Below are 24,784 nucleotides of genomic sequence, written 5' to 3'. Positions count from 1 at the left end.
AATTGGCATGGCAGTGGTCAGTGCTTCCCTGTGTACCCTGTCTGCCCTGGGCACAGAGCTGCACTGCTATGCCTCTGCATGCTAGGTTCCATTTGGCCCCTATGCTATTTGGCCACATACCATTCAGCCTTTAAAGTTTCATGATTCATGCCACATGATTTTGATACCATAACACAACCCTGATTTTTACTGTCTCTTTTTGCAGGAGTGTCAGAAGCAACAGTGCTGAAGCTTTTTGGAGAATATTTCTTCACTTTCTGTAAGATGTCAGGGTATGACCGAATGCTACAGACTCTGGGAGGGAATCTAACTGAATTTATTGAGAATCTAGATGCTCTTCATAGTTACCTTGCATTGTCTTACCAGGTACTATCTTCTCTCTCTGTTCCAGACAATTAATAAGGCTCTTTCACATAACAGTTCTAGTTTGGTGTTCGGTAGGAAGTCCTCTGTCCACCACCCAGGCCTCCTTAAAGGAGAAAACCCATGGAATATCAGTGGAATTGCTAGGCTGAAGCAACAAGGGGGATTTTAGACATAGATTAAATGCAAGCCAATTCAGAATAATGTCTGTAGTTACTTCTCTGTATGGGAAGGCCATGTGTAGAGTCAATACTCTGGCTTTGCCCTTCCTATGCCAACTCTGGTCAGTCCCATTGGAGGAAGCCTTTGGAAGTCTAAAAGCAAGATGGGCACTACCTCTTTTTGGGCTTTCCTACCTACCCTTGAATTTTGTGAATGAAGTCCCAAGGAGTAAAAACAAAAATTAATGAAACATGATGGAATGAAGCATTCTCTCTTAAAAGTTAGCTTTTTCTCCCCCATTACAGTTTTCAGTTGTCCTGTATTTGCTGACAGTCATTATCTACCTGAAGTCATCAGTAGGCAACTCCCTCAACTGTTTTGAATCAACATCAGTTAGGATGATGGTTGATTTCAGTGAAGCTATGCTGTTTATATCATATCACATCATGATTTTGTGACCAAGAGATTTTTCCCATGCAGCTCTAGAGTGAAAGACTATACAGTATGAAAATTTGAGTTTTCCAATCCCTTTTATGTAGGAAATGAATGCGCCGTCCTTTCGTGTGGAGAAGAGGACAGATGGGACAATGTTACTTCACTACTATTCTGACAGGAGGGGCCTGTGTCATATTGTCCCAGGTAAAAAGCAATATTACCTCATTGTAGGCTCTACTGGCTTCTCAGGTGCCCATCATCCAGACATGCTTTTCTTGAAAATTCGATTGAAGGGAAGTCAGCTAACAAGGGCCTCCAATGAGATGACTACCATAATGGGTGGGATCTACTACAGAGATTCCTAGGATTTCAGCACTTCTTGGCTTACTTTCAAAGCCTTGCTCACCTTTGTTCTTGCATCTCTCACTCTTTTTTGTTCTTTCTGAGAAATCAGCTCTTTCTTGGTCTTTTCTTTCATTGCTTTCTTCCACGCTCTAGACTGGTCCTCCTTGAAGACCTTCTTTAAAAACATGCTTCTCCTAAAGGGCATGAAATATATAGTCCTGTCTACAAGGAAGCATTTACAAAAGGAAGTTAGAATATATACTTTAAAAGTAAGTTAAGAAAATGCCAGGGTCAAAAGGACATGCTGGAGTCCACTAGATACTTTCTTTCTTTCCCATATTGCTTCATTTTATACTGTCAATCTAGACTGTAAGATCTTCGATGAAGGGACTTGTCACCTTATTCACAAAGTGCATAGATCTTTTGACAATCAGGACTCCTAGTAGAGATTATATATTTTATTAGACCAACAAGATTCTTGCAAAAAAAATATATTTAATTTCTTTTTAAATTTGTATTTTAAAAATGAGATTAAAAATTAAAATTCTAACATTTTAATGTAAATTTTAAGATTTTATAATGTAATTTTTTAATTATAAAATTTTAATTTTTTTGCAAAAATCTTGTTGGTCTAATGAAAGATATCATCTCTACTACGAGTCCTGATTGCCTTTTCCTCTACACCAATACGATTACAACCTGGATACCTAGCTCTTTTGAGGCATATAGAGGAATTTCTTTCCTGATCCACATCAGGTAAACCAGGCCTCAGTTTCCCCTCATTGACTTAGTAATTTATATGGTTCAGCCACAGGTCAAGCCATAAGGTCCTTTTTTATAGCAAGGGCAGACCTTGACTAAGAGACTTCTGAGACTGGCGAGGGTAAAAGACTAGGAAGTATTTTTTGGACTCATTATCACAGAAGAGAAGTGCCTCCTTCCCCCTCTAAAGCTCCAGACTAAGACTCCTACATAAGAGCAGCTACACATAACAGGATTCAAGTCAATATCATTTATTTTATCGGAGGCCATTTGAATCCTGTTCTCACCACTTGAAAACAGCCTGTCAATCCATGAACAACTTATATCCTTGCTGGAGGCCTGTCCCTCTCTGCCCCCCCTTCCCCATCTCCAATCCTTCCCCCAAGGCCTATCAGTGCAGTGGGTGAGACATTCCAGATCTTGCCTTTTCCTTCATATACCCAGAGTTTACTTAATTTAGACTTGAACCATTTCCTAGCCTGCCTTATGTCAGGCCTCTAGTCACACACTTTCTGGACTGTAAATCCCAGTGTTTCTTTAATTTTTATTCAAATGAGGATCATGACTTCACTTGGTTTATAGTCTGTGTTAAAGGGCCTGACCAGTATTTTATCACTGAGTCTCAGTTTCTGAAATCAGATGGGGTAGCCTCCTTTCCAGCCAGTACATCTCCAGTACACGTTGGTGCATCCAAATTGTTTGCTTAATACAGTGGGGATTAATGGGGGAAATAAGGTGAGCCTGAGATTCAAGCTTCAGATTTGACTCTGGATTCAAACCTTCCTGGATCTACAGATGTTGAGAATGAGGATTTTGATCCTGGGCCATCACTAATGAGAGACAGAAAATCATTATCCCTCTCTCCCCCCACCCTTCACCACTGCCCAATCCAGGAAAATTACAATTAAAAGAAAAAAATTGAAATCTTCACTTTGGAAGCAATATCACAGTCACTTGTGCCTCTTTTCTTTGGCAAAATTTCAATGCACACTTAACCCAGTCTTAAACCAACATAAAAGTGCAGCTAATGCAGGACTTTGCACTCAGTTTAGAGACTTAGTTTGGACATATACAATTAGTTATGTACTTTGGTGTTAGGTAAGGCCTGGGGCTACAGAACTTTGTAAGGCATTTGTAGATCCTATCCACTTTTAAAGGAGACAGCACTGCTGGGTGCTTTTTTAACAAATGGGAGTAAGTTTCCATGTGCATGTGTGTGCATGCATGTTTTGTTGTGGACAGTGGAAATCATAATGGGCATTAGTGCTTATGGTTTTCATGTCTGTGGCTGTGTTAATGTAAAAAAGTCTAAACTCTTGGGGTTACACATCTGGGTTATATGTCCAGTAATGGGTTCTCTATATATAACCTACAGAGGCAGAAAGGAAGACACTTGTGTAGCATCTGTATCAGCTGAATGGTGGGTTCTTTGGTTTATAATTTTATATTAGATGGAGGAGAACCAACTTGCTCTCTCCTTTTAGTAAATTAATTATAAGAGTTATCGAGTGCTTTCACCCAGAAAAGACATCTACAAGCTTCACTGTTCTAATTTTGGGCCAAATTCTGACCTCAGCTCCACTAGGAAGAAATCCCACTTCCCTAAAATTGCACTAGTGTGAACCTTGAGTTTAACAGAATGAAGACTATAGTCCTCAAAATCACTGATCACCATGAGTTTCCAGAAATGTAGATCAGTATAAAAATCTTATTAGAAACTTACTTTGCACAGGATCCTTCATGCCAATATATTAAAAATTAAACAACACAGGTGGTAAGATAAATCCTAGAAGAAATTGCTGAGACGCACAAGAAAGAAAAGACGTTTCCCAAATAGAGATGTAGGCTCCAAGAAACTCTGCTAACACCAGGAGGTCTCCAAACTAATCCATGATTCCTTGTAATACAGGTATCTTAGAGTCTGTTGCCAGAGACTTCTTCAACAGCGAAGTGACAATGGAAATTCTTAATCAAAGTGAAGACAGGGAGCGCACTGGGAAAAAGGAGCATGTGGTATTTCTTGTTCTGCAGAAGCTTAAAAGACCAGAGAGAAAGACAAGAGAAGAAACAAATCCAGAAAGTGGCAACTCACCTAACAGTAACAAGGTACAATAATAGATTAACAGAAAGGAGGGAGATTAATATAATTTTCTGGGTCAGCCTGTTTTCTTTTAATGTGCAAGAAATATCTGAGAGAAAATAAGCCATGTGTTCTTCCTCTCACTGTAGAGTTGGATTGTATTGATGATGGGGTTTGTTCAATTATCCTTTACCTTGCGTCTTGCAAAGTCAATTAGATTAAAGGAAAATAAGGGCAAGACAGCTGTATTTGGTTCAGGTGTAAATGATTACATGAGGTGAAAGGCTCTGGGAAATTAGCTTGCAGAACTCTAGATAAGTTCTTGATTAAGCTGCATAACCACAAAGAAAATAATAATTAAAAATTGTTATATTTGAGAGGCAGCATGTGGTCAGGTCATTGGAAGAGTGCCATTATCCATATGCATAATGAAGCAAAGTGATGGTTCCGTGTGCAACCTTAACTTTGTCATTTCCTGTCTTTACATACTTAAGTTTCAGCATTATTGCTGTCCTATTGTAATGTATTTAAATGGCCTATCCATCTGAATCATGTCATACTCACACACACAAACACTCTCTCATCTTAGACAGCTTTCCTCTCTGAGGCACAAGATGTAGTCTTTCAGCAAATGAAGAACTGCTCGGCTTTGTCATGCCACCTTAAAAGGAAATCCCCCTGGGACATTGTGCGAAGTGTTGTGAAATTTAGGAAAGGTGAGTGCATGTCTTCCTAACCTCAGCTACAGTGATCATAATGAGATATGGGTCTCAGCTGTGTAGACAAACAGACATCTTCCCAGGAGGCCAACAGCTTGCTGGAAATAAATACTGGAGGCAGTAAAACACTCCAGATGATGTTATTGATTTATGTAGGGATTGCAGAGTTTGGATTGGGGGAAGGAGAGAGAGAGATAGATTCCTGTTTAAATATGATCAGACCATTATTTGCCCTTTTAATAGATCTTCGTTATCACTGATGTAGCTTGTTGCATTGGCTTATACACTCTGGAAAATTATTTATTTTGTAGGCCATTTTCCCACTTTATTTTATTTAGATTATTTTTAAAATTTTAGTGTGACAAAGGATTAGACACTTAGAAGGCTGATAACAGCATGTGGAGCCTGTAGGTGTGTTTGTACAGTCAGTGTAAAATGGTCCCAATCCTTTGACCAGTGAAATGGCCACACCACAAAAAAGAGAGCACAGAAGGCAGGTGGTGTCGCCACTGAGGCCAGTGACTGAGCTGAATAGGAAAAAGGAATGATCTTCCCTTTATAGCAGTGATCTTTCCTGGGCCAAGCTGAGATCTTGTTAGGTATTGCTCTTGCCAATGCTACACAAATTCTGTGGATCAAGAAAGGACTTCATTTTTGATGGCTGTGAATCCGGCACCTTGTAGACTTCATAGTTTCATAGTAGGTAGGGTCAGAAGGGACCTGAGCAGATCATCAAGTCCGACCCCCTGCCATGGGCAGGAAAGAATGCTGGGGTCAAACGACCCCGCCTAGGTGTCTTTCTAGCCTCCTTTTAAAGACTCCCAGGTAGGAGCCAGCACCACTTCCCTTGGAAGTTGGTTCCAGATCCTAGCCACCCTGACTGTGAAGTAGTGCCTCCTGATGTCTAGCGTGAACCTACTCTCAATCAACTTGTGGCTGTTATTCCTTGTTACTCCGGGAGATGCTCAGGGGAACAGGGTCTCACCCATTCCCCTCTGGTCCCCCCGGTAAGTTTATAGACAGCCACCAGATCCCCTCTCAGCCTTCTCTTGTGGAGGCTGAACAGGTTCAGGTCCCGCAGCCTCTCCTCGTAGGGCCTGCCCTGCTGCCCCCTTATCATGCAAGTGGCCCTCCCCTGAACCCTCTCAATGTTGTCCACATCCCTCCTGAAGTGCGGCACCCAAAACTGGAACTGTCCAAATGCATAAACTTTAACAAAATTGTGAATGGATTTATTGTTCGTGGCAGTGAGGCATTAATACCGCTTTAACCAGGCACAGTCTGGGGAACTACTATACATGGTTTCCATTTACAGCTTAGCCAACATAATTTTCTGCCCCATAATACCTTCATCTTCTAGTGTAGGAACTCTCCAAAGCCAACACAGCTACTTTGTGTAGCAGTTTTTCAAATATGCACAGATGTTAACTAAGGATGAAACTACCAAGCTCATTCTACTTTGTAACCAGGGTCAGAAGAGGTGAAAGGCCAGCATGCCAATGAACTCCACACTTGATTCCTAGATGTGATACAGTTAGACACATTTGTGAGAATCTGTTTGGGTACATTTTGAGCTCTTTCACTGGCAATGAGAAAAATATGCAATTATTCATGCTCTCTGTCCTCCATGGGGTTGTAATAGCAAATGGAATCCCATCTAGTTACTGCTGTTATGGTCCCACCAAGTGCACAGTTGATAATGCTCCTCTGTGCTACCCAGTACTTTTGTGATGAAAATATGCCATCTCAAAAGTTACCGAGGTAGCCGTCAGCATTATACAATACTGCTTTGTATAGCAACAGTAGTGCTATTTACATTACAGTGGTCATAGACTTGTTCTGTCAGCATTTTCTGTTTTCATGAGTTTAATATATTGCCCATAAAACTCTACTGTGGCCAAAACTTTGGCATGAGTGTGTCAATTTGATAGCATTTTTTTAAATTGGGGAAATTAAAATTTATGTGGTCATTGTACACTTGTAAGTGACCATAAGGTTCTGCCTTGGTTCAGGGACTGGCCTACTCTCAAACAGTCTCTGGTTTCCTATTTCCAGGCAGATGTTTTTATGGTTCTTCCCTGCTGCACCTTTTTTTTAGCCTCTTCTTATTAACTTTACATTTGCTGGTGATGAGGCTAAATTTCCGCACCTTGCTATGGAGACCAAAAATTAAGTTCAGTTTACTTCAAATAAATGTTCAAAACCGCCTCATTACATTGTGCTCTTCCTAGCATAAAAGCAGATTAGAGCAAGTTTAAAAGTTTGTGATGGAAGCATTTGATGAAATACAGCTTTTTGATAATGTTGCATTGAAATCTTTGGGGTTTTGCTGAAAATCTGAAAAAACATTGTTTTTTTCGTAAAAAATGCAAATCATTCCATTAAACATGGAATGGAAAATCTGTGGTTTTCAAGGCTTTTCATCACAAAAATAAAATGCAGAGGTTTTTTGATTGACTTGAACTCTGAAAATGGGGTATTGTGAGTCACGTTGAAATTCAATGGGAGTGATGCCCTGTCTCACTTGTGCCTTCCAAAGTCTTCCCTTTAATCCTTACTGCAGTGATTTTCAACCAGGGTGCCACAGCACCCTTGGGTACCTTGAAATCCTCTCAAGGTTGCCACACAGTGTTAGCACTGTTAGATGTACAAACATGATTTACAAGATAAACCCAGATATTTCAAATAAACCCAGATATTTCAAATAAAAAATTCAAAGTATTACAAACATTGCAACCTGTTGTGGTCTTTTTGACTCCTTTGCAATAAAAAAATGGCTCTATTTTTGTGTAGTCAAAAAAAGAGTTGGCATTTTCCAAGGGGTGCCTTAAATCTGACAAGGGGTACCTTGAGTCAAAAAAGGTTGAGAACCACTGCCTTATTGCATTTTTTTTTCCCCAGAAAACCTGTTATCAACTTTTGAACCCATTTATCCAGAGAGGCTTTGGGTAGAAGAGAGGACGTTCTGCAATGCTTTTCCTTTCCACATTGTATTTGATGAAGCAGTAAGAAAGCCTTCTCGGTTTATACCTTGTAGCTACAAGTTGCTATGGCAAAGAGTAGACATTGAAGACTGGATCTTTAGCTGGTGTATATTCCATTGGCTCTGCTGAATAGGATGGAGTTCAAGCCTTTTACAAGAGCTGGGGACCTGTGTTTTTTCTCACTATGTTGGAAACTGTAGGGCATCACCTTTTTTGTCTTAATATTTACACCAGTATGACTAAAAGTAGAAATGAAAAACATCTCACTCCACACAGTCAGGCCTAGTCCACACCACAAAGCTTTGCAGGCAGAACTTTGAGTATATCTATGCTGAGTTTCCGTGCAGTGGTAGAACCTTCCCTACTGTCGGCAGAGTTGTTTTTCCTTTGCCAAAGCTTGCTGCTGCCTGGGAATTGGCTGAAGACACACGTAGATGTACATACATGCACAGAGATGTACATGCCTCCTTCTGGCTGCTTTGTTACCTTCATCAGCTGGTGTCTTCCTAGGGCTCACTTCAGGCTCTGGCAGCATACCTGCTAGACAGAGCTGCCAGAAGTGCGTGGATGTGCGCATGCCCTAGTGACGTACTAATGGTGGTTTGCCGGCTACCAGAACTTCTCCCACTAGAACCAAGTGAGTACAGACAAGGCTTCAATGTTCCCAGTGGGCAGTGATTTTCCAGTACTTTAGGGGCACCCTGCACTGTTTTCTACTACCTCACTACTCCCTCCCCATTAGCTGTGAATGTAGAACTGCTTTACTTAAACTGAGCTGAATTGTACTTAAATTGCATCATTTTACTCCAATACAATTAGGACTGAGGTTCACAAGTATACTTTAGAGCAAAACTGCATTCATTTGTCTGTCCCACTAACATTGCCCCATACTGGCAACTGTGGAGATGACAGGACAACATCCCTTTCAGTGTCTTAGGTCTCGATCCCATCCTTGAACCCGTTGCAAACTGCTTTCTTTTGAGTGGGGTCTGTTCCCCTTTGCCAGAGGCATGCACTTGCTGGAAGCTCAGACTGAACTTCTGATGCCTTGGCCAGTCTTTCTTAAGATATCAACAGTGGTAGGAGCCTCTTTCAAAATAGGGAAAGTGAATAAGACTAGACACATGTTTAAGCAATCCAAAATTGTAAATGACCAACTCTTTGTCTCACACACAGTAGCATTATTTTCTCTTGCATTTGAAAGATGTTTCTCTAACCCTTGTTTATAACTTTCCTCCTTGTCTTTAGCTACGGATCAAGCAGGCAGGTACAAACATTCAAAAGTATGTACCAGGCCTACAGATATCAGGGACCCAATTAAACAAGCACTTCACCATAGTCCATCCACAAATTACTTTCACCATTGTCAGCATCAGGAAGTTTATCAACAGTCAGTTTGTCCTCAAGGCGTGCAGAGAAATGTTGCCTGAACTATGGAGAAACCAACCCAGCCTGAAACTCAGAGGTACCAACTAACAGGTGCTTTTTACTGCTGTCTGTGTGTAGTGAGGAACAAGTGACAAGCTTGAAGGAGGCTGAATTTCCTTAAATATTTCTTTTGCATTGAAGAAACTGGAGTATTATTTCCACTAATTGTTAGACCAAGGCTTATCAAATCTGTTATGGTATAGACCAACCCTTATGGCAAGTTTGTCTTGTAGACCACATGCTGCTCAGTTAAAATGCTAGTTGTCATTGTGTAAGACTTTCAAATGCATTCAGCATTTCCCTAACACATAGAGTTTTACCATTGACTTCAATGGAAGTTAAGCTAACACTGGGAACTACTGATAACCCTTCCTCTAATGCTTATTTGTTATTAGACTGGGTCCTGCTGTTTGTTTCAGTGGCATCCAGGTTATTATTCCCATGAAGTGTCTGGATGAGTAGAAAAATCCCAGCAGGAGGAATTTGCTTCACTGGAACAGTCAGCTTTCCATGGACAGCAGCAATTGCTGTGCTGGCCATCTGTGTTTCACACTCCATGTCTTGTGAGTTTTTCAGCTGGAGGTCACATTCACTATGTTTTTAGACACACCCATTTCTTGTATCACGTTCAAATATTGTTTTTTTCACAGATATGCAGTGGTCTGTGCCTGCTGTGTATGCCAGACCGTCTTTAGTCTTAAAAAATGCCAAATGCTTCTGGATTCATCCCAAAGTGTATGGGGTACAGTAGTATTTATTGCATCTGAAGAAAATAAGCATATTTATGTTGGTTTTATCTCAGACTAATATATAGGTTTGAAAGACTTTCTGATCAGGGAACCTGGACGGCAGCATATTTGAAAGAGTGAATGTGTTGGTGTTGCCACTTTTACGTATTTCTATTTGAAGGACAAATGATCTGGATGGAGTCCTTGCAGTGCATGATGTACCTGTGTTCACCCAAGCTCCGCAGTTTAGAAGAGCTGGAGGAACGAAAGATGCACCTTTCTGACATTGCACAGCATGACACAACTAGGGACCTTATTCTCCTGAACCAGCAGCGTCTGGCAGAGATAGAGCTGTCCAACCAGTTGGAGAGAAAGAAGGAAGAGCTCAGGATCCTTTCAAAAAACTTAGAGGCTGAAAAGAAGAAAACAGAAACCTTGCTATATGCCATGCTGCCGAAACACGTGGCCAATCAGCTCAAGGAGGGTAAAAAGGTGGAGTCAGGTACTGGCCTTTCATTACGATTCATACTCTTGCAGTTCTCCCAGTGTGGTTGGCCATAAAAACTTTTCAGTTTCCTTTATAAGTGATGATTATCAGAGTATTCCTTTTCCTCAATACTGGGAAAGAACACATAGATATTCTGCAAATATCACTAAAATATTAGCCAGTCACAAAGATAACATAACATCATGAAGTTCTTTAAAGGCAAATCCTATTATGAATCACTACGGGGGCTGACTTACTGTGGCAGGGCACCTTTGGGTGCCTGCCAATTTAAGGGAGGAGGCAGGCAGCTATGAGGTGCCTGATGAGGGCAGTTATTTTGAACACGGCATATTAAGGCTGCAGTTCCCTGCGGCTGGGGGAGGCAGAAACATTGCCTAGCTGAGCTGCAGAAGGAACAGCCTTGGCAGGAGCTTATGGGGATGGTTTGGAGGCTCCTGGTCCTGGGCATGACCTAAAACTATCCTGCTGGGGAAGGATGGCCTGGTGGGGCTCCTGGTGGCGTGGGAGTCCCCAGGAAATGCCAGGCCAGTGACCTCCCTGGTGAAAGGTGAGGAGGGGTGCCTTAACCCCAGCCCCCACCTTTGGGCGGGCTTTGGAGGCAGCTGGGGAAGTAGTGGGGGTCGGGTATGCCTACGTGTAGGCGCCTGAGCCCAGCAGGGATACGAGGTCCTGGAGACCCCAGAGGAGGTAGTATGGAGAGCATTGGGAGGCCCCGCACAGAGTAGGGCTGAAGCGCGAGTAGGTCTGAAGGACAGCCCAAGGGGTGCACTGAGTAGGGCTGAATGGGAATAAACTTGAAGGACAGTGCAAAGGCCAGCCCCATGAGAAATTGTGCCTGGTTAGAGGCTTGGAGTAAAATTAGCTCAGGGTTTGGCCTAAAGCCAACCCACGTAGAGTAGGGGAACTCACAGGAACCAAAGGGGCTGCGTGGCAAGGCCAGTATGAGCGTAGTGAAGCGTGATGGCCCAAGAGGGGTCGCTCAAGGAGCAGCAGGGCAGTGGAGTGTGGTCCGGTAATTGGCAGTATGCCAGAGGCCCCGGTGAGAGAGGGGCGGAGTGGAAGAGGCCTCCTGTGAGAGGGGAGGTGGTGTGAATGTGCCCAACTTTGGACTCAGTTTGCTCTGGTGTCAGACTGGGAGTAATATTAATCTGGATGCCATCTGTGAGGCATGGGCTGTGGTGTAAGGGAGGTCAGAGCCACAGATAGTGCCCCCTGGCATCAGGGCAGTAATGGGCAGTCTCCCGCACATACCATCTGTATATGGTAACAACAAAGTCATGGCAGGTGGGATTTGGTGGATTGCCCTGTAGACACAGGTGGGCGGGCCAATGTGAGACCCGGCCCTGAGCGTTGCCACTTGTCACGCTTTCTATGAAGGCAAGGGCCAGGTACAGACATTAGTTTTACTGGTATAAGTGATTGGAAACTGGTCTATACTTGTAACAAAACAGAAATTTGGCGCACATACTTTGGCTTAAAAACGGTGGAACCTGGTCTAAGATTTCCTCTGCCCCCCCAAAGAGTGAATGTGTGATCTGTTTGCTACCGATCTAAACTAAGCCACTTACAGAAAACTGCAGCTTGGATCAATTCCACCTCAGGCTTTTTGAATGTCTGTGCCTATCCAAAATTAGTACTTGTAGATTGTTTTTAATCTGAAGACTACTAAAACAAGGAAGGTTGATTTAATAGAATTTCATTTAGCACAGCACTTCAAAGATGCTTCAATTCTGAGCTCCTGGTCAAACACTCACAGTTGTGAGCTCAAAATACATTTCCTCACTTTCCCCCTCAAACAGGCATTGAATACGGCTCCTAACCCAGCAGTGTGATCAGGGGGTGCAAGTGGGACACTAGCCCCAGCTGCTGACTTTGAGTGGGTGCCAGAATACCCCCCTGGGAGTCTTTGCAATGGCAAGTGCAGCCTTGTGCTACCGGGCCATATAGGAGCTAGATAGGCCTACCAATGTATCTGGAGGGCAGGGTGCAAGTGGGACAAATAGAATGGCAGCCCCTCAGGGGAGTCTCTGCCACAGCAGACACAGCCCTTTTCCCAGTAGCAAACCTGGGGATAGATGGAGTGAACAGGACACTGGGGCAGTTCCTAAGGAGCCTGTGTTAAGAGACTGCTGCAGCCGAAGCTGACACTGCTACAGCAGCAGCAGGGGTAGCAGTAGTAGCTGCCTTCAGTGTGTGGAGAGCTGGGGGGAAAATAAGACTTCATTCCTCCTTCCCTCACCTCCAATTCAGTCTCCAGTGGTTGCCATATCCCCCACCCACCCTCCCTGTGCAGTGAAGGAGCTCACTCCACCCCTGTCCTAACATCGAGCTTCTGACTCCTCAGCTCACAGGCACATGTTAAATGTGAGCATCTGAGCTTCAGACTGTGACTGTGAAAAACTGTGGGCATGAAATTCAAGTTACTCTTAAAAAATTATGTGCCTTCAATTCTGCACTGCAAGGAATACTTGGGGAGGGGGCAGGAAGTTGTAAAAGACCCTCCAGCTCCAGTTGTGCAGCCTTAACATGAGGATTGTTCTGAGGTGTTCGCCTTTCATTACCAATTCCTGGGAAAGGAGTAAACCCTTTTTTGTCAAATCCCATCTAAAGAGTTACATAGAATTTGTAAACAGACCAAATTAAAAAGAGAAAAAAAAATGTTAAAATTCTCCCAATTTTGACCACGTGCCTTTAAATATTAAAAGTTACACTGGGATTTCAGAGGCATCTACAGAATGTAAGGGATAGAAAAAGCAATATAACTTGGTACTTAACTCTCTCAGGTTTCTTTGAGAAAGCCAGCTTCTGTAGTCTAAAGCCCTTATTCAAAGCCCATTGAAGTATAAGAAAAACTGCTGGGTGACTGAGATCCTAAATTAGTCAATAGGATTTAGTTTGGTAAATGACAAAAATCTGTTGTCAACTTTTATTATTGACTTAGCCAAGTAATAGTGGATGCTCCAATAAACAAAAATGCATCTAATATTTGATTTCTCCCTTAGGGGAATTTAATTCATGCACAATACTCTTCAGTGATGTAGTGACTTTTACAAATATCTGTGCTGCCTGTGAGCCCATTCAAATAGTGAACATGCTGAATTCAATGTATTCAAAGTTTGATCGATTAACCAATGTTCATGAGGTTTATAAGGTAAGCATTCTTACTATTTCTGTTCTGGAAGAGTAGTGATATTTACTGTCATTTTGGTTCTCATACTTGCATTTAGTCCTTTATTCACATTTTTGTCTTATTAAAAAAAAAATTTTTGGTAGCTACAACAAAGTGAACCCCTATGAATATTCAAGATAATGGATATTTATCCAGTGAAAGAGAATGGGGTGCAATCATCATCCCATATAACATTCAACATCTTAGGATAAGGATTTTGCAGCTTCCCTATATTCCAGCCACACCATAAGGATTCACGAAGTAAGGGTTTGCTCTTGAAGAACTTGGAAAATAAATAAAACAAGCCACAAGAGCTGTGTCTAGATGAGTGCAGACATGTGGTATGTGGCGCCACAGACCTGTCTGCAGCGCCATATACCACATATGCAGGCATTCCCCATGCTACCTTGCGGGAGGGGGGAGGAGGGAAGGTTGACCCCAGGAGATCCCGAGGTGAAAAAACCTGCACCTTAAAAAAGCAGGGCAGTGTTTGTGACGGCAGCACATGCCACCCAAAGTGGAGCCTGGCCTGCTGGAGTCATGCTCCAGCTGCTGGCCAGCCTCCCAGCTGCAGGAACACTATGGCTGCACCTCCCTGAGGTGCCCAGAACCACAGGTAAGGCTGCTGGGACTAGCAAAGTTGCTGGCCCCAGCCTCCCCTACCCTACCCAGGGTAACCTGCTGAGCGCTAGAGGGCATGTGGCATGGGCGTACCCAGGGAACAAGCAGCAGCAGCACAAGGTGTGCCACTGCTTCTTGTCACCAGGGAAGCAAAGGTGTGCGCTTGTGCGGACATGGCCAAGGAGTTCACTCAGTCATGTCTTAGATCTGTGCTTAGGTCTGTCATATGTTCCATACTTCAATGGAAGATAAAAGCACTTAGCCCCTCACGATATTGGACTTTTGGGTTATGTTCTACGGTTCATTGAAATCAATGGGGGTTTTCCCATAGATTTCAGTGGTTTTCTGATCAATCCCCTAATGATTACAGCATTTTCCCATGTTTATCAGGTTGAAACAATAGGCGATGCATACATGGTGGTTGGAGGAGTCCCCATACCTGTTGCCAGTCATGCAGAAAGAGTGGCCAATTTTGCCCTAAGCATGCAAATTGCTGCCAGAGAAGTGATGAACCCAATCACTGGAGATCCTATTCAGGTAGGGAACAGTTGAAATCACTGTTTGATACAAAATACTACACTTGGGCCTTGATTCAACAAAGCACATGACCATACACTTAGCTTTAAGGAAGAATTCAAGTCTTATCGAAAACAATGAAATTGAAGCATATGCTTAAGGGAAAGTATGCATTTAAGTGCTTTCCTGAATCTGGCCATCAGAATTCAATCTTGCAAGTGCCAAAACTCTCATCTAGAATTCAGCAGAGTATTTAGGCATCCATTTAACTTCAACTGTGCAAGCAGGCCCACTGACAACTTACAGGAGTGAGTACTTAGGGATCTACTCGATTGCTGGCATCTGTGTCCATGGATAATTATCAAGTTACTTAATGACTCCTGCATAAGTTAAAAAAAATGACTCCATGATTTATTCCAACACTGGTTCTCTTCTGTCTGAGCTGCTTAACAAGGACCAGGGCTGGGACTTGTTTCTGGGTGTTGAGCAAGAGGAAGTAATTTAACAAATCACTGCTGCATTAGTATTAAAATTCATTATTAACTACTAGCTAAAAGGATGACTGATTTCAAGGTATTAGAAAATGCACATGAGGCAATAGCACACCATAAAGAATAATTCAGAACTTCTTCTAGCACCACAGTTTGCTGTTGGTATTTTTTCTGGAATTAATTTACCCTAAGACAGTGGGTGACACTTTTATCCTATGCCAATTGGTAGCTGGACAAGGCATGATGTATTTCACGACTAGGTATATGCTGTGGTAAGTGTATGGTGGACTGCTAAGAAGGGTCCAGGAACATGAGTTTCAGCCTAACTTCAGACTGGTGCCAAAGACTGTCCCTGGAGGACAAAGATAACCAAGCCATAAATGGTCATTCAGGCTGAAAAGTCCAAGGCTACTGGATGTGATGATGGCCACATCAAATCTCTTGTGTGTCACTGGAGACTGAAACCATTGTGCCTTTACCATGCTAGTCCAGTGGGATACTAGGCTCAGGTGGACCTTTGATCCTATGACCTTGTTTGATATACTGAAGTTAAGTTTGTTCTGAGATGTTGATGCAACTTCTGTTAGTCAGTAGGCTACGGCCCTTGGCTGAAATTCGGCCCTTTGCACAGAGTGACTATCTTCCTGACTTGGTTACATCTGTTCTCTGATGCAAGAGTATCTTGTTCTTTGCAAACCAGAAACTCTCTAAGAAACAAGTGTCTTTTCCTGTAGTCACTGGTTAAACACCTATTACAGTAATATGTTATCAGTATGTTTCCATTGATGGGGGTTGTGCCACTCACATGAAATCAGAGAGATTTGTGCCCACTTCATGCCCGGCTGGGATTTATCTCATTACCTATCTATCAATGTTGTTAGCAGGGCCAGAGATAGAAATGCAATATACAGAAAACAGCAGAACATTCAGCCAGTCCTCCTTCCATTTCACCATTTGGGTGAATTGTAATATCAGCTCCATTTTCTGGAAACCTGTAAGATAATCTCTTGCTATGACCTTGAATAACAGTTTCCAAAATGGTTATTTCTGATGATCAGTTCTAGTGCACAAACTGTTGTTGCTTAGATGCTACTCAGTACCCTTCAATGGAGTGGTGGATAGGGAAGGGCAGCTGACTGGTCAGAATAAGGAGCCAATACAGTTTTCCAAACTTCCTGTTGTATTTATACCAACAGATCAGAGTCGGGATCCACACAGGACCCGTATTAGCTGGTGTAGTTGGTGAAAAGATGCCCAGGTACTGCTTGTTTGGAGATACTGTCAACACAGCTTCTCGCATGGAAAGTCATGGACTTCCTAATAAAATCCACCTCAGTCCAACAGCATTCAGGTAGAGTAAAAATATTAAATAAGGAGAGTCTGTTCTGCTTGTGCCAGGGCTGTCCAACTGGCAGTTCATGGACCTTGGCAGCCATCTCTCCAGTTGCCATGTGGGGGGGTTGTGTGCCACTGCCAGCAGGCAGGGAGGCTGTGAGTTACCAGCACCACTGCACCCTATCCAATGGAGAGGCCATGGGGCCATGCCTTCAGTGCACAGTCTAAGGAGTGCATGCCTCAGAGATTGCACCCAGGTGCCACAGGCAGCCCCTGACCTCTCCAAAATTGAACAGCCCTGGCTTATGCCATCAGGACACAAATAGTTAACTACTTTGGCTGAGACCCAAGATAGACACAGAGTCCTAATCTGAAGCTTACACTTAGGCTGGCAATTTTTTTAGATAGAAAAGCATGCATGATACAGTTTCATTTTTACATTTGTTAATAATTTGAAAACACTTCAGGGGATATGCTTTCTTACAGTGTGCTGCAAAATGCATACAGGCACTCATTGCTCCAGGAGGATCCAGAAAAAAATGCCTGTTTGCAAGCACATAAGACTTTATTGTTTCAGACAGTCAGAGCTTTGCAAGGAGATGTGCACCCCCAACTAAGGGTGCATTGTCAGACGAAAGCAACAAGCAGTGCTGAGTGAAAGGACTGCTATGCAGATCTAGGAGAAACTGTAGTTGTTACACTATCTTGCAGAGACGTATGGTGTGCAAACTCTATTTTTATGTACAGGAACTTGCATAAAGAACAGTCTACAGCAGAGAAATATCAGACTTCTTACTGCCCTTGCAAGGGTTTGGGACCTAGCCTTGTTACTGTCCTTTCATACCAGGAAGTTCCTGGTGCCCCCCCCCCCCCCCCCCGACTGTCCTGTGGGATTCCACACTTCCTGGATGCTCTGCGTTCCAGGAGAGCTCACTTTGTGCCACATCAGCTGTTCATTTCTGTATTTGGCCTTCTTTTCTGGTCAAATGTCTGCCCCCTTTCTGATGGGCATGGCCTTGTCTGTGATGCTGTTTAAAAAAATTGACTGCAATACACTTGGTCCATATGTACACTCTTACTCCACAGTAAGGGCACATCCATACGTTTGGGGTGGTTAGGGGGATGTTAGATCATGTTAAAAATGACCATCTGATCTAACTTAGTTCGCTTAGGTGCAGACCTTACACTTAGATTCCTAGTTAGTTCGGTCTAAGCGTGGACTGTACAGAAGTTCCAGGATTGGTCTAAAAATGATGGACCTGGTCTAAGATAACCTACCTCTGAGGTAGTCTAACTTACTTCAGGTTGGGCATTTTTAGACTGATCTAACCATCCCTAACTTCTATATAGTTCCCAAATAATATTTTCCTACTGGCCCCCTCTCCCAGCCCCCTGGCCCAGCCAGTCCCAGCTCCACACCCCGAGACCACCAAAACCCCCATCCCACAAACTGCTCCCAGTGCCAGTTTTATCAGTGTTCACCAATGCTGGGAGCTGAGTGAGTAAATCTTGGGGTGGGGGGAGGGCAAGGATGTATGGAGCGGGGGTGGGGGGGGGTCATTGGGTCAGGGGCTAAAAATAGCCCCTGGTCCTGGAGGGTAATGAGGAGAGCTGCCCATCCCCCTCTCCTCCTGTGGGCCCTGCAAGTCTGCTGGATCCCACCACACTCTCCTGGACCTCAGTAACCCCCTTGTGGACTCTGCCTGTCCCCCAATTCCTCCACAGATGCTGCTTGCCCCTGCAATCTCCCCACTCCCTCCTGTGGCTGCTACCTCAATCCTCCCTGCATACCCTGCCTCATAAGCAGTGAGGGAGAACATTATTTGGGGGCGGGGCGTGGGGGGGCTGAGCCCCGCCTGACCTCCACGTCTCCCTCCTGCAGGGCCATTGTGGGGCCGGTGCGCCCTGGTGCAGTATGTGGCGGTAGAGGAGTGGTGCATGCCGAGCAGTGCCACATGCTGTGGGACGACAGTGTCGTGGTGCTGCTGCTGTCACCAGCCACTGTGAAAAGTTTTGGGGGGGCTGAGCCCCATTAGTTCTGGCCTTCCACCACCTATGCCCTGCCTTCTCCCCAATCCCTCCATAGACCCCCTGATAACCCCCAGAGCCTGCTTGCCCCCAATCACCCATTTTGCAAGTTCCAGAGGATTTATGTGGGAATAACTTGGATGGCCTGTTTTGAAGACTTTGCCATACTTTCCATAGTTACACAACCCTGAAAAAGACACTGTGCATGCCCTTGTTTCCCTTATTTCTGGATATTCCAGTTCTGATTATATACCTTGTATTCAGCTTCCCAGACAGGGGCATACTTCACAATGATTTATGATTTGCTCATTTGTACCGGTCACCATTTTTCAGAATATTTCACAGCTAAAGTATTTTTCTAGGGGCATTCAAAACAATGATGCTTCAAGCTAAAATTTCTGAGGCCTACCATAATTCAGCACTTGACATGTGGTTTAACCATGTGTTTCAGCAGTAAATAACTTACAAGAGCTGTCTCTCACTATGGCAATTTTTTTCCTGACCCAAAATAATAGAGTCCTACCCTGCATTTCTTGTTCAGGCATAATTCCCAAACTAAGCTTTGCCTGGGTTAGAACTTGACAGTGGCTTGACAGTCACTCTAAGTGTGAGGTAATGGATCATAATCATAATTCAGTCTTCTTCAAAAAATGGTCAGCATCTAAGTATCTTGAGTATCAGTTTATGCTGGACAGTTACCCAAAAGCCATGAAGTGCATTAGCACCGCAGTCAGAGACAAGCAACTTTTGAGATGACAATATTTACTTGCTGTTATGTAACACAGGAAAAAATGTTATGAAAATGGGGAGCATCTACAGCAAAATGGTTCAGTCGGAGAGTTGAGGACTACAGGGCTTGTTTAACGCTGAACTGTGCTCTACCAGCACAAATTCACCTGCTGCAATAAGACAGTCAGGATTCTTCTAATTAAATACGGTTCCATTGGAAACCCTAGGATGAAACGTTCTAAAGTTAAAGAACTCAAAATATTTTTCCCTACCAATAATTACCATCACGGCCAGGGATAGTTTTCAGGGTAACTTTATGCAAAGAACACTATCTTAATGGCACTGACCTGACCCAAAGCTCCTCTGTTGAATTACAGATAAATTCTTTTGCACTGTTTGTGTTACAGAGCTAACAGAGCTCAAAGACAGACAGCTGGGTTCCTTTCTGACAACATCACCATTAAGTACCACAATTTTTACCACTGGTGTTGATACATGAACCAGAAAGGCACAGCTTGCAGGCCCAGGCTAGGTACAGATATTCAAAAAGCCAGAGGTAGAATCAATCTTAGTTATGTGGTTTTCTCTAAGTGGCATAGTTTAGATCAGAGTTTGGAATTTAAGCATCTCTGAAGGGTTTTGCTGGGTGGAACTTTATGGAATCAACCTTCCTTGTTTTAGCAGTTTTCAGATGAAAAAAACCCACAAGTGCACATTCTAGCTAGGTACGGACATTCGAAAAACCCGAGGTGGACTTGATCTAAGGTGGTTTTCTGTAAGTGGCGTAGTTTAGATCCACAGCGAACAGAACATACATTCACCCTTTGGTGAGACGGGCAAATCTTAAACTAGGTTCCTCCATTTTTAAACCAGACTGTGTGTGCTGAACTTCTGTTCTGTTATGCGTATAGACTGGTTTCTGATCACTTATACTGATAAAAATGTAATGTTCGTACCTGGCCTCAGTGCTCAAGAATAATATGGCACTTCACATGCATTTTACAGGGTTACTTTCCTGCCTTTAACTGTATCATACGTTAGGCTGAGCTTTGTTGCATCGTGGCCAGACACAACAGAAGATGAATTTGTTCAGCCCCAATCTTGTGCTATACCATGCCTGAAATCAGAGGGGCTCCAGATAGCCACCGTTTTCCTTGAGCCATGACCCCACTTCCAAGGTTGTAACCCAGTTTCCATTCCAAGCCTATCTATAGTCATTGAATTTTTGCTGCTCTAAGTTTCTGCGTGCTCTTCCAAAAGAGCCATGGTAAAGGATAAAGCCTAAAAGAGAGGCTGTTGATGACATCAGTGAAACTAGTCATGTGTACAAAGCTATGTGCATAAGCACGGACTTGTTTGTTCTGATGTTTGTCATGTGCCGTCCATTGCACAGAGCTCTGCAGAACTGTGGGTTCGAAATAGCTGAAAGGGGAGAAATTGAGGTAAAAGGCAAAGGAAAAATGAACACCTATTTTCTAAGGAGGAACCTGCATGCAACTAAGGATGAAATCATGGGTAGAGCAGAAGAGCAGCACTTCCAGCACATAGATCTGAATGGTAAGTAAAGAGAGACTTCTTGGTTTAACCATGGGATACAAAATGGAATTTATCTTAATTGATCTAAATCTAGCATATGTTTTACAGTAATTCCCACTCTTTCTCTTGTGCTTTCTCTTATATTAAATATGAATCTGATACTTGACTTGGATTTAAAATCTATACACTCAAATGAAAGTATAACACAGTAGCTCAAGCAGTTACTTTCACCCCACTGGGCCTGAATTTCAAAGGTGCTAGCCCCTATAGTTCCATTGATTTCAGTGATATTTATGAGTTATTTAGTATATATGATAATCAGGCCTATCTCTGAAAGAAATTGCATGTTCTAGGGATTAATTTTAACTCAACAGTATATATGGTGATAAAAACAATGAGTTTGAATTAAATGTGATGGATGTTTGAATTTTTGTGCTTTGACAACTGTGCTATAGCCAGCTCAGTTGAGCTGAAACAAATAATCCAGCTTTTCTTCAGGAAGTCTGACAGGAATAAGGGATGAAAGTATTGGAAGGATAGTTTTGAAACCAGAAGAGGAATGGGAAATGGAGGAAAGACAGAGTGGGGGACAGGGAATGCAGAGTGGGCAGCTATAACGGGGGGAAGGGAAATCAAACAGTTGATCAGCAAGGGCCCATTAATGTTCAGAAACATGTTTGACTTAGTGATTTCAAGTTGCTGTCTTCCCTTCCCTGTTATCACCAAAATGGCACCAAGATTCTTGACAAGAGTGCCTCCTACTGAACAAACCCTCCAGTTAGAGACATGGGGAATGGGAGTAGTTTTCCCTTTCTCGCACTGCTGTTTGTTTGAACAGAAGAGCAGTTCTCGGAGGGGCCATGCACTGTTCCTCGTCTGCAGTCCAGTGCCCTGGCTTCTGAGAGTGGGAGCCAACACAATCCATGATTAACACAGGTCAGGCGCTCAGTGGAGTGGAGCTAGCTGAAAAATGAACTCTTTTTAAAAAAAAATTCTTTGAAATGCTTATCAACTGAATGTTTGTTTCTATGCTGTGGGTAATATAGAAAAACAAAATGCAATGAACATACCAGGACAACAGGCACCTACTTTAGTCCAGATGCAAAACTCCTTTCACTTTCATTTGCTTCATATATCATGTGATGTAGCATTAGGTCACTGCCTTATTTAAACAGGGAAATGTCACCAAACTGGGACTGCTAGGGACCAAAAGCGAATCAATGCAATTCCCACTTCACGTTGTAGTGGGTAAAGAGACTATGGCTTCTGGCCAGGTCTAAGAGTTTTGAATTTCAGGGATATAAAAACAGCCATAGATTTCTAAATTCCTCCACGGCATGCGAGACGATCATTAACCTTTAGTCAGCATGTGGCAAACAAAAGATTGCATATATTATATGTCATCAAGGTCAAAGGTCTGGAAATGGAGAGCAGTTAAGCTAATTACCCACTTGTCCACCTAATTTGCACGTGCCATTGTGGTAATTGCATACACAAATACTGCTGGACAATTTGCACAAGGTTTTGGGGAGGTATTTTAATGGTTTTTTGAGAGGGAGAATCTTTAAAACTGTGGCCTGTAAAGACTTCCCCTCTCCTCTTCACACTTTTCAGACCCCACTCTCAGTTCTTTTCCCTATAAACGTCTCTTTCTGAAGGCATACATTATTACTTGCACTTTCTCCCTCCCACTTCTTGAAGATGCACTTGCTCTGGGAAACCAAGGCAGCAGGAGTGATGCTGTTATGAAGTACGCTGACAGCGAGCAGCTGCAAACCGCAAGCAGCAATGCAGATGGCGAGTACATCAAGGGTTTGTTTTAAAATATTCCTCATGCTTTATTTTACACAAGGGGCATGGGGCTGAGGATGATCCAAATTAGCTCAGCAAATTTCAGGTCATAGCTCGTGTGGTCACCATGGTGATAAGTGCCTCAGGGCCAGATATTTTAAAGGTATTTATATGCCTAACTTCAATTGATTTTACTGGGAATTAGGCACCTAAGTACTTTTAAAAATATTACCCTTAGGGTTTGGTATGCCTCAGGATTGCAAATCACTGAGGCAACTTACCCACCCCCCTACACACACACACACACAATGAAACTAGAGTTAATTGTGGCTTATAGTGGCTTTGCTCACCTGTTTTAGGAGTTTGCTCCCATTCCATGGCTGGCCATTGATGGGTGAAACTAGCACAAATCCTCACTGTAGACAATACCTAGTGTGAACACATCCTTGATCAATCTACACAGGGAAAACAGCTAAAGTTTTACAGCAGGGTTTGTGAAGGTTTTAAACACAATTGTAGCTTAAGGGGGGTTGTCACTTGATTTGAGCAATACTGAATGCTGTTAAACCAAGACTTTAAAACTTGCTCTTTAACACTGTTTTATAACCACTTTTGACCTCATTCACTTTTAGTGACACTTGTTTAGCCACAACTGAGTTTAAGCCTTGTTGTTACTACAGCATAGTTGGTTAAGGTCCTGCTTGCCTTTTACAGATGGACTGTTAGACTGTTTAATCAGCACTTTGGCTACTGGTGATGCCATACAGTCTATCTTCCAGTCCTTAGCCTCAGAGCTACTGCTGTTGAAGCCTCCTCACTTTAAAAAGCCAGAGTCCACTTCATCCCTAATAGATCTTTAGGGATTTCTTCATTTCTGCTTCATTTCAGCCCTCCTTTTCTGTTTCTGGAACTTGCAGTCCACAAGGGACTTTACTACTCTTGCCATCTATGTTCCGAGAGGTGTTTAGCTCCTCAGTGATGGGCGGCAGTAACACCCTAACACGGGTATTAAAAACAGCAGCCCCCATGCATCTAGAACAGGCTCAGCAACTTGTTTGGAGCCGTGGTCTGAGATAATGCAGCTTGGTCCAAGGAAGGCTGGCACTTCTGACCCGGCCACCACTGCCACCATTTCTCCCTGACACCAAATTGCAGCTGACATGTGAGCGACCCAGCTGCCACCGAGTCCCCGCCACTGCTGCAATGCCACAGATATCCAGGCTCTGCAGGCAGGATGGAACTGCTTGGAGGGCTGCCTCTGGCTGTGGGCTGTTGGATGTCTAGAACGTACCTTCACTTCCCAGCCTGTCAGTATTGCCTCTGATCTGCTGGAAAGGTGGTACAGAGAGTGACAAGGAACATATATGTTCCCTCCACTTTTATCCTTGTACTCTCCTCGTCACCTCATGTTTGTTCCTTTGCCTCAGTTAGATTCCACGTTTTCCTTCTGCCTGCCACTTAGTGAGCTGGGTCCTAGCTCGCGTTTGCTTGGAGGGTTTAGTTTGTGGTGCTGCTTTTGTTACATGGGAGTACAGAACCTGATACATGCCAGATGACAACAGAAAGCAGAAACAGTCACAGCTCTGTCAGATAAACCTGCCCTGAACGCAATCAGCCTTGCCCATGAGAATAGCTGTTCTCACTGGACAGTGCAAGAGCCTAAGAAAGGGCACCATCAATTTTGCCAGCACTTTCCCATGGGATGGCTAATAAGCTAGAGCTGTTCACAGGACTGAGGACTGCTTGGGGATTTTACTGGCTTTTTTCACACCTCCTTTTTGTTCTCACTTGTTATCTGTCAGAGGCTGAAAGCAACGTGCTTAATGCAGAGCATTCAAAGCGGGAAGATGAGCAGCTGCTTGCTGATCAGACAAGGACACCGCCCTTCAGCAATGTCACTGTACAGTCTAAGTTTTGTGTATTGTCATGATAAAAGGCAAATAACGAAAAATGGAATTCAGCACTTTGTTATAAACCATTTCAATGAAAAAGATGGTTTCATTCCTGATGTAAAACAAAAACAATGCTGAGTAATAAAAAAAGATGAACAGTAA

At 43.2% G+C, this 24,784-nt stretch overlaps 1 protein-coding gene across 1 annotated transcript; it reads left to right on the top strand.

The window, feature by feature from the left end:
• Positions 1 to 215: 215 nt before the first annotated feature.
• Positions 216 to 24,784, top strand: LOC102561438 (guanylate cyclase soluble subunit beta-2). Its single transcript, XM_059731893.1, has 13 exons — positions 216 to 366; positions 1,065 to 1,164; positions 3,977 to 4,173; positions 4,755 to 4,863; positions 7,768 to 7,871; positions 9,099 to 9,315; positions 10,188 to 10,508; positions 13,517 to 13,665; positions 14,695 to 14,841; positions 16,508 to 16,662; positions 20,797 to 20,960; positions 22,641 to 22,751; positions 24,533 to 24,784. Exons 1-13 carry the CDS (start codon positions 265 to 267, stop codon positions 24,658 to 24,660), a joined length of 2,004 nt encoding a protein of 667 aa, XP_059587876.1. The 5' UTR covers positions 216 to 264; the 3' UTR covers positions 24,661 to 24,784.

The sequence above is a fragment of the Alligator mississippiensis genome, chromosome 1 (genome assembly GCF_030867095.1).
Source record: "Alligator mississippiensis isolate rAllMis1 chromosome 1, rAllMis1, whole genome shotgun sequence".
Classification (NCBI taxonomy): Eukaryota; Metazoa; Chordata; order Crocodylia; family Alligatoridae; genus Alligator; species Alligator mississippiensis.
This window is presented reverse-complemented; position numbering and strand designations above follow the sequence as displayed.

Excerpts from the sequence above, each read along its gene's own strand:
- LOC102561438 (XM_059731893.1), top strand. The coding sequence starts at position 265 with ATGTCAGGGTATGACCGAATGCTACAGACTCTGGGAGGGAATCTAACT. Across the intron at positions 9,316-10,187 it reads ACCCAGCCTGAAACTCAGAG|GACAAATGATCTGGATGGAG; the intron begins GTACCAACTAAC and ends TTCTATTTGAAG. Across the intron at positions 16,663-20,796 it reads CTCAGTCCAACAGCATTCAG|AGCTCTGCAGAACTGTGGGT; the intron begins GTAGAGTAAAAA and ends TCCATTGCACAG.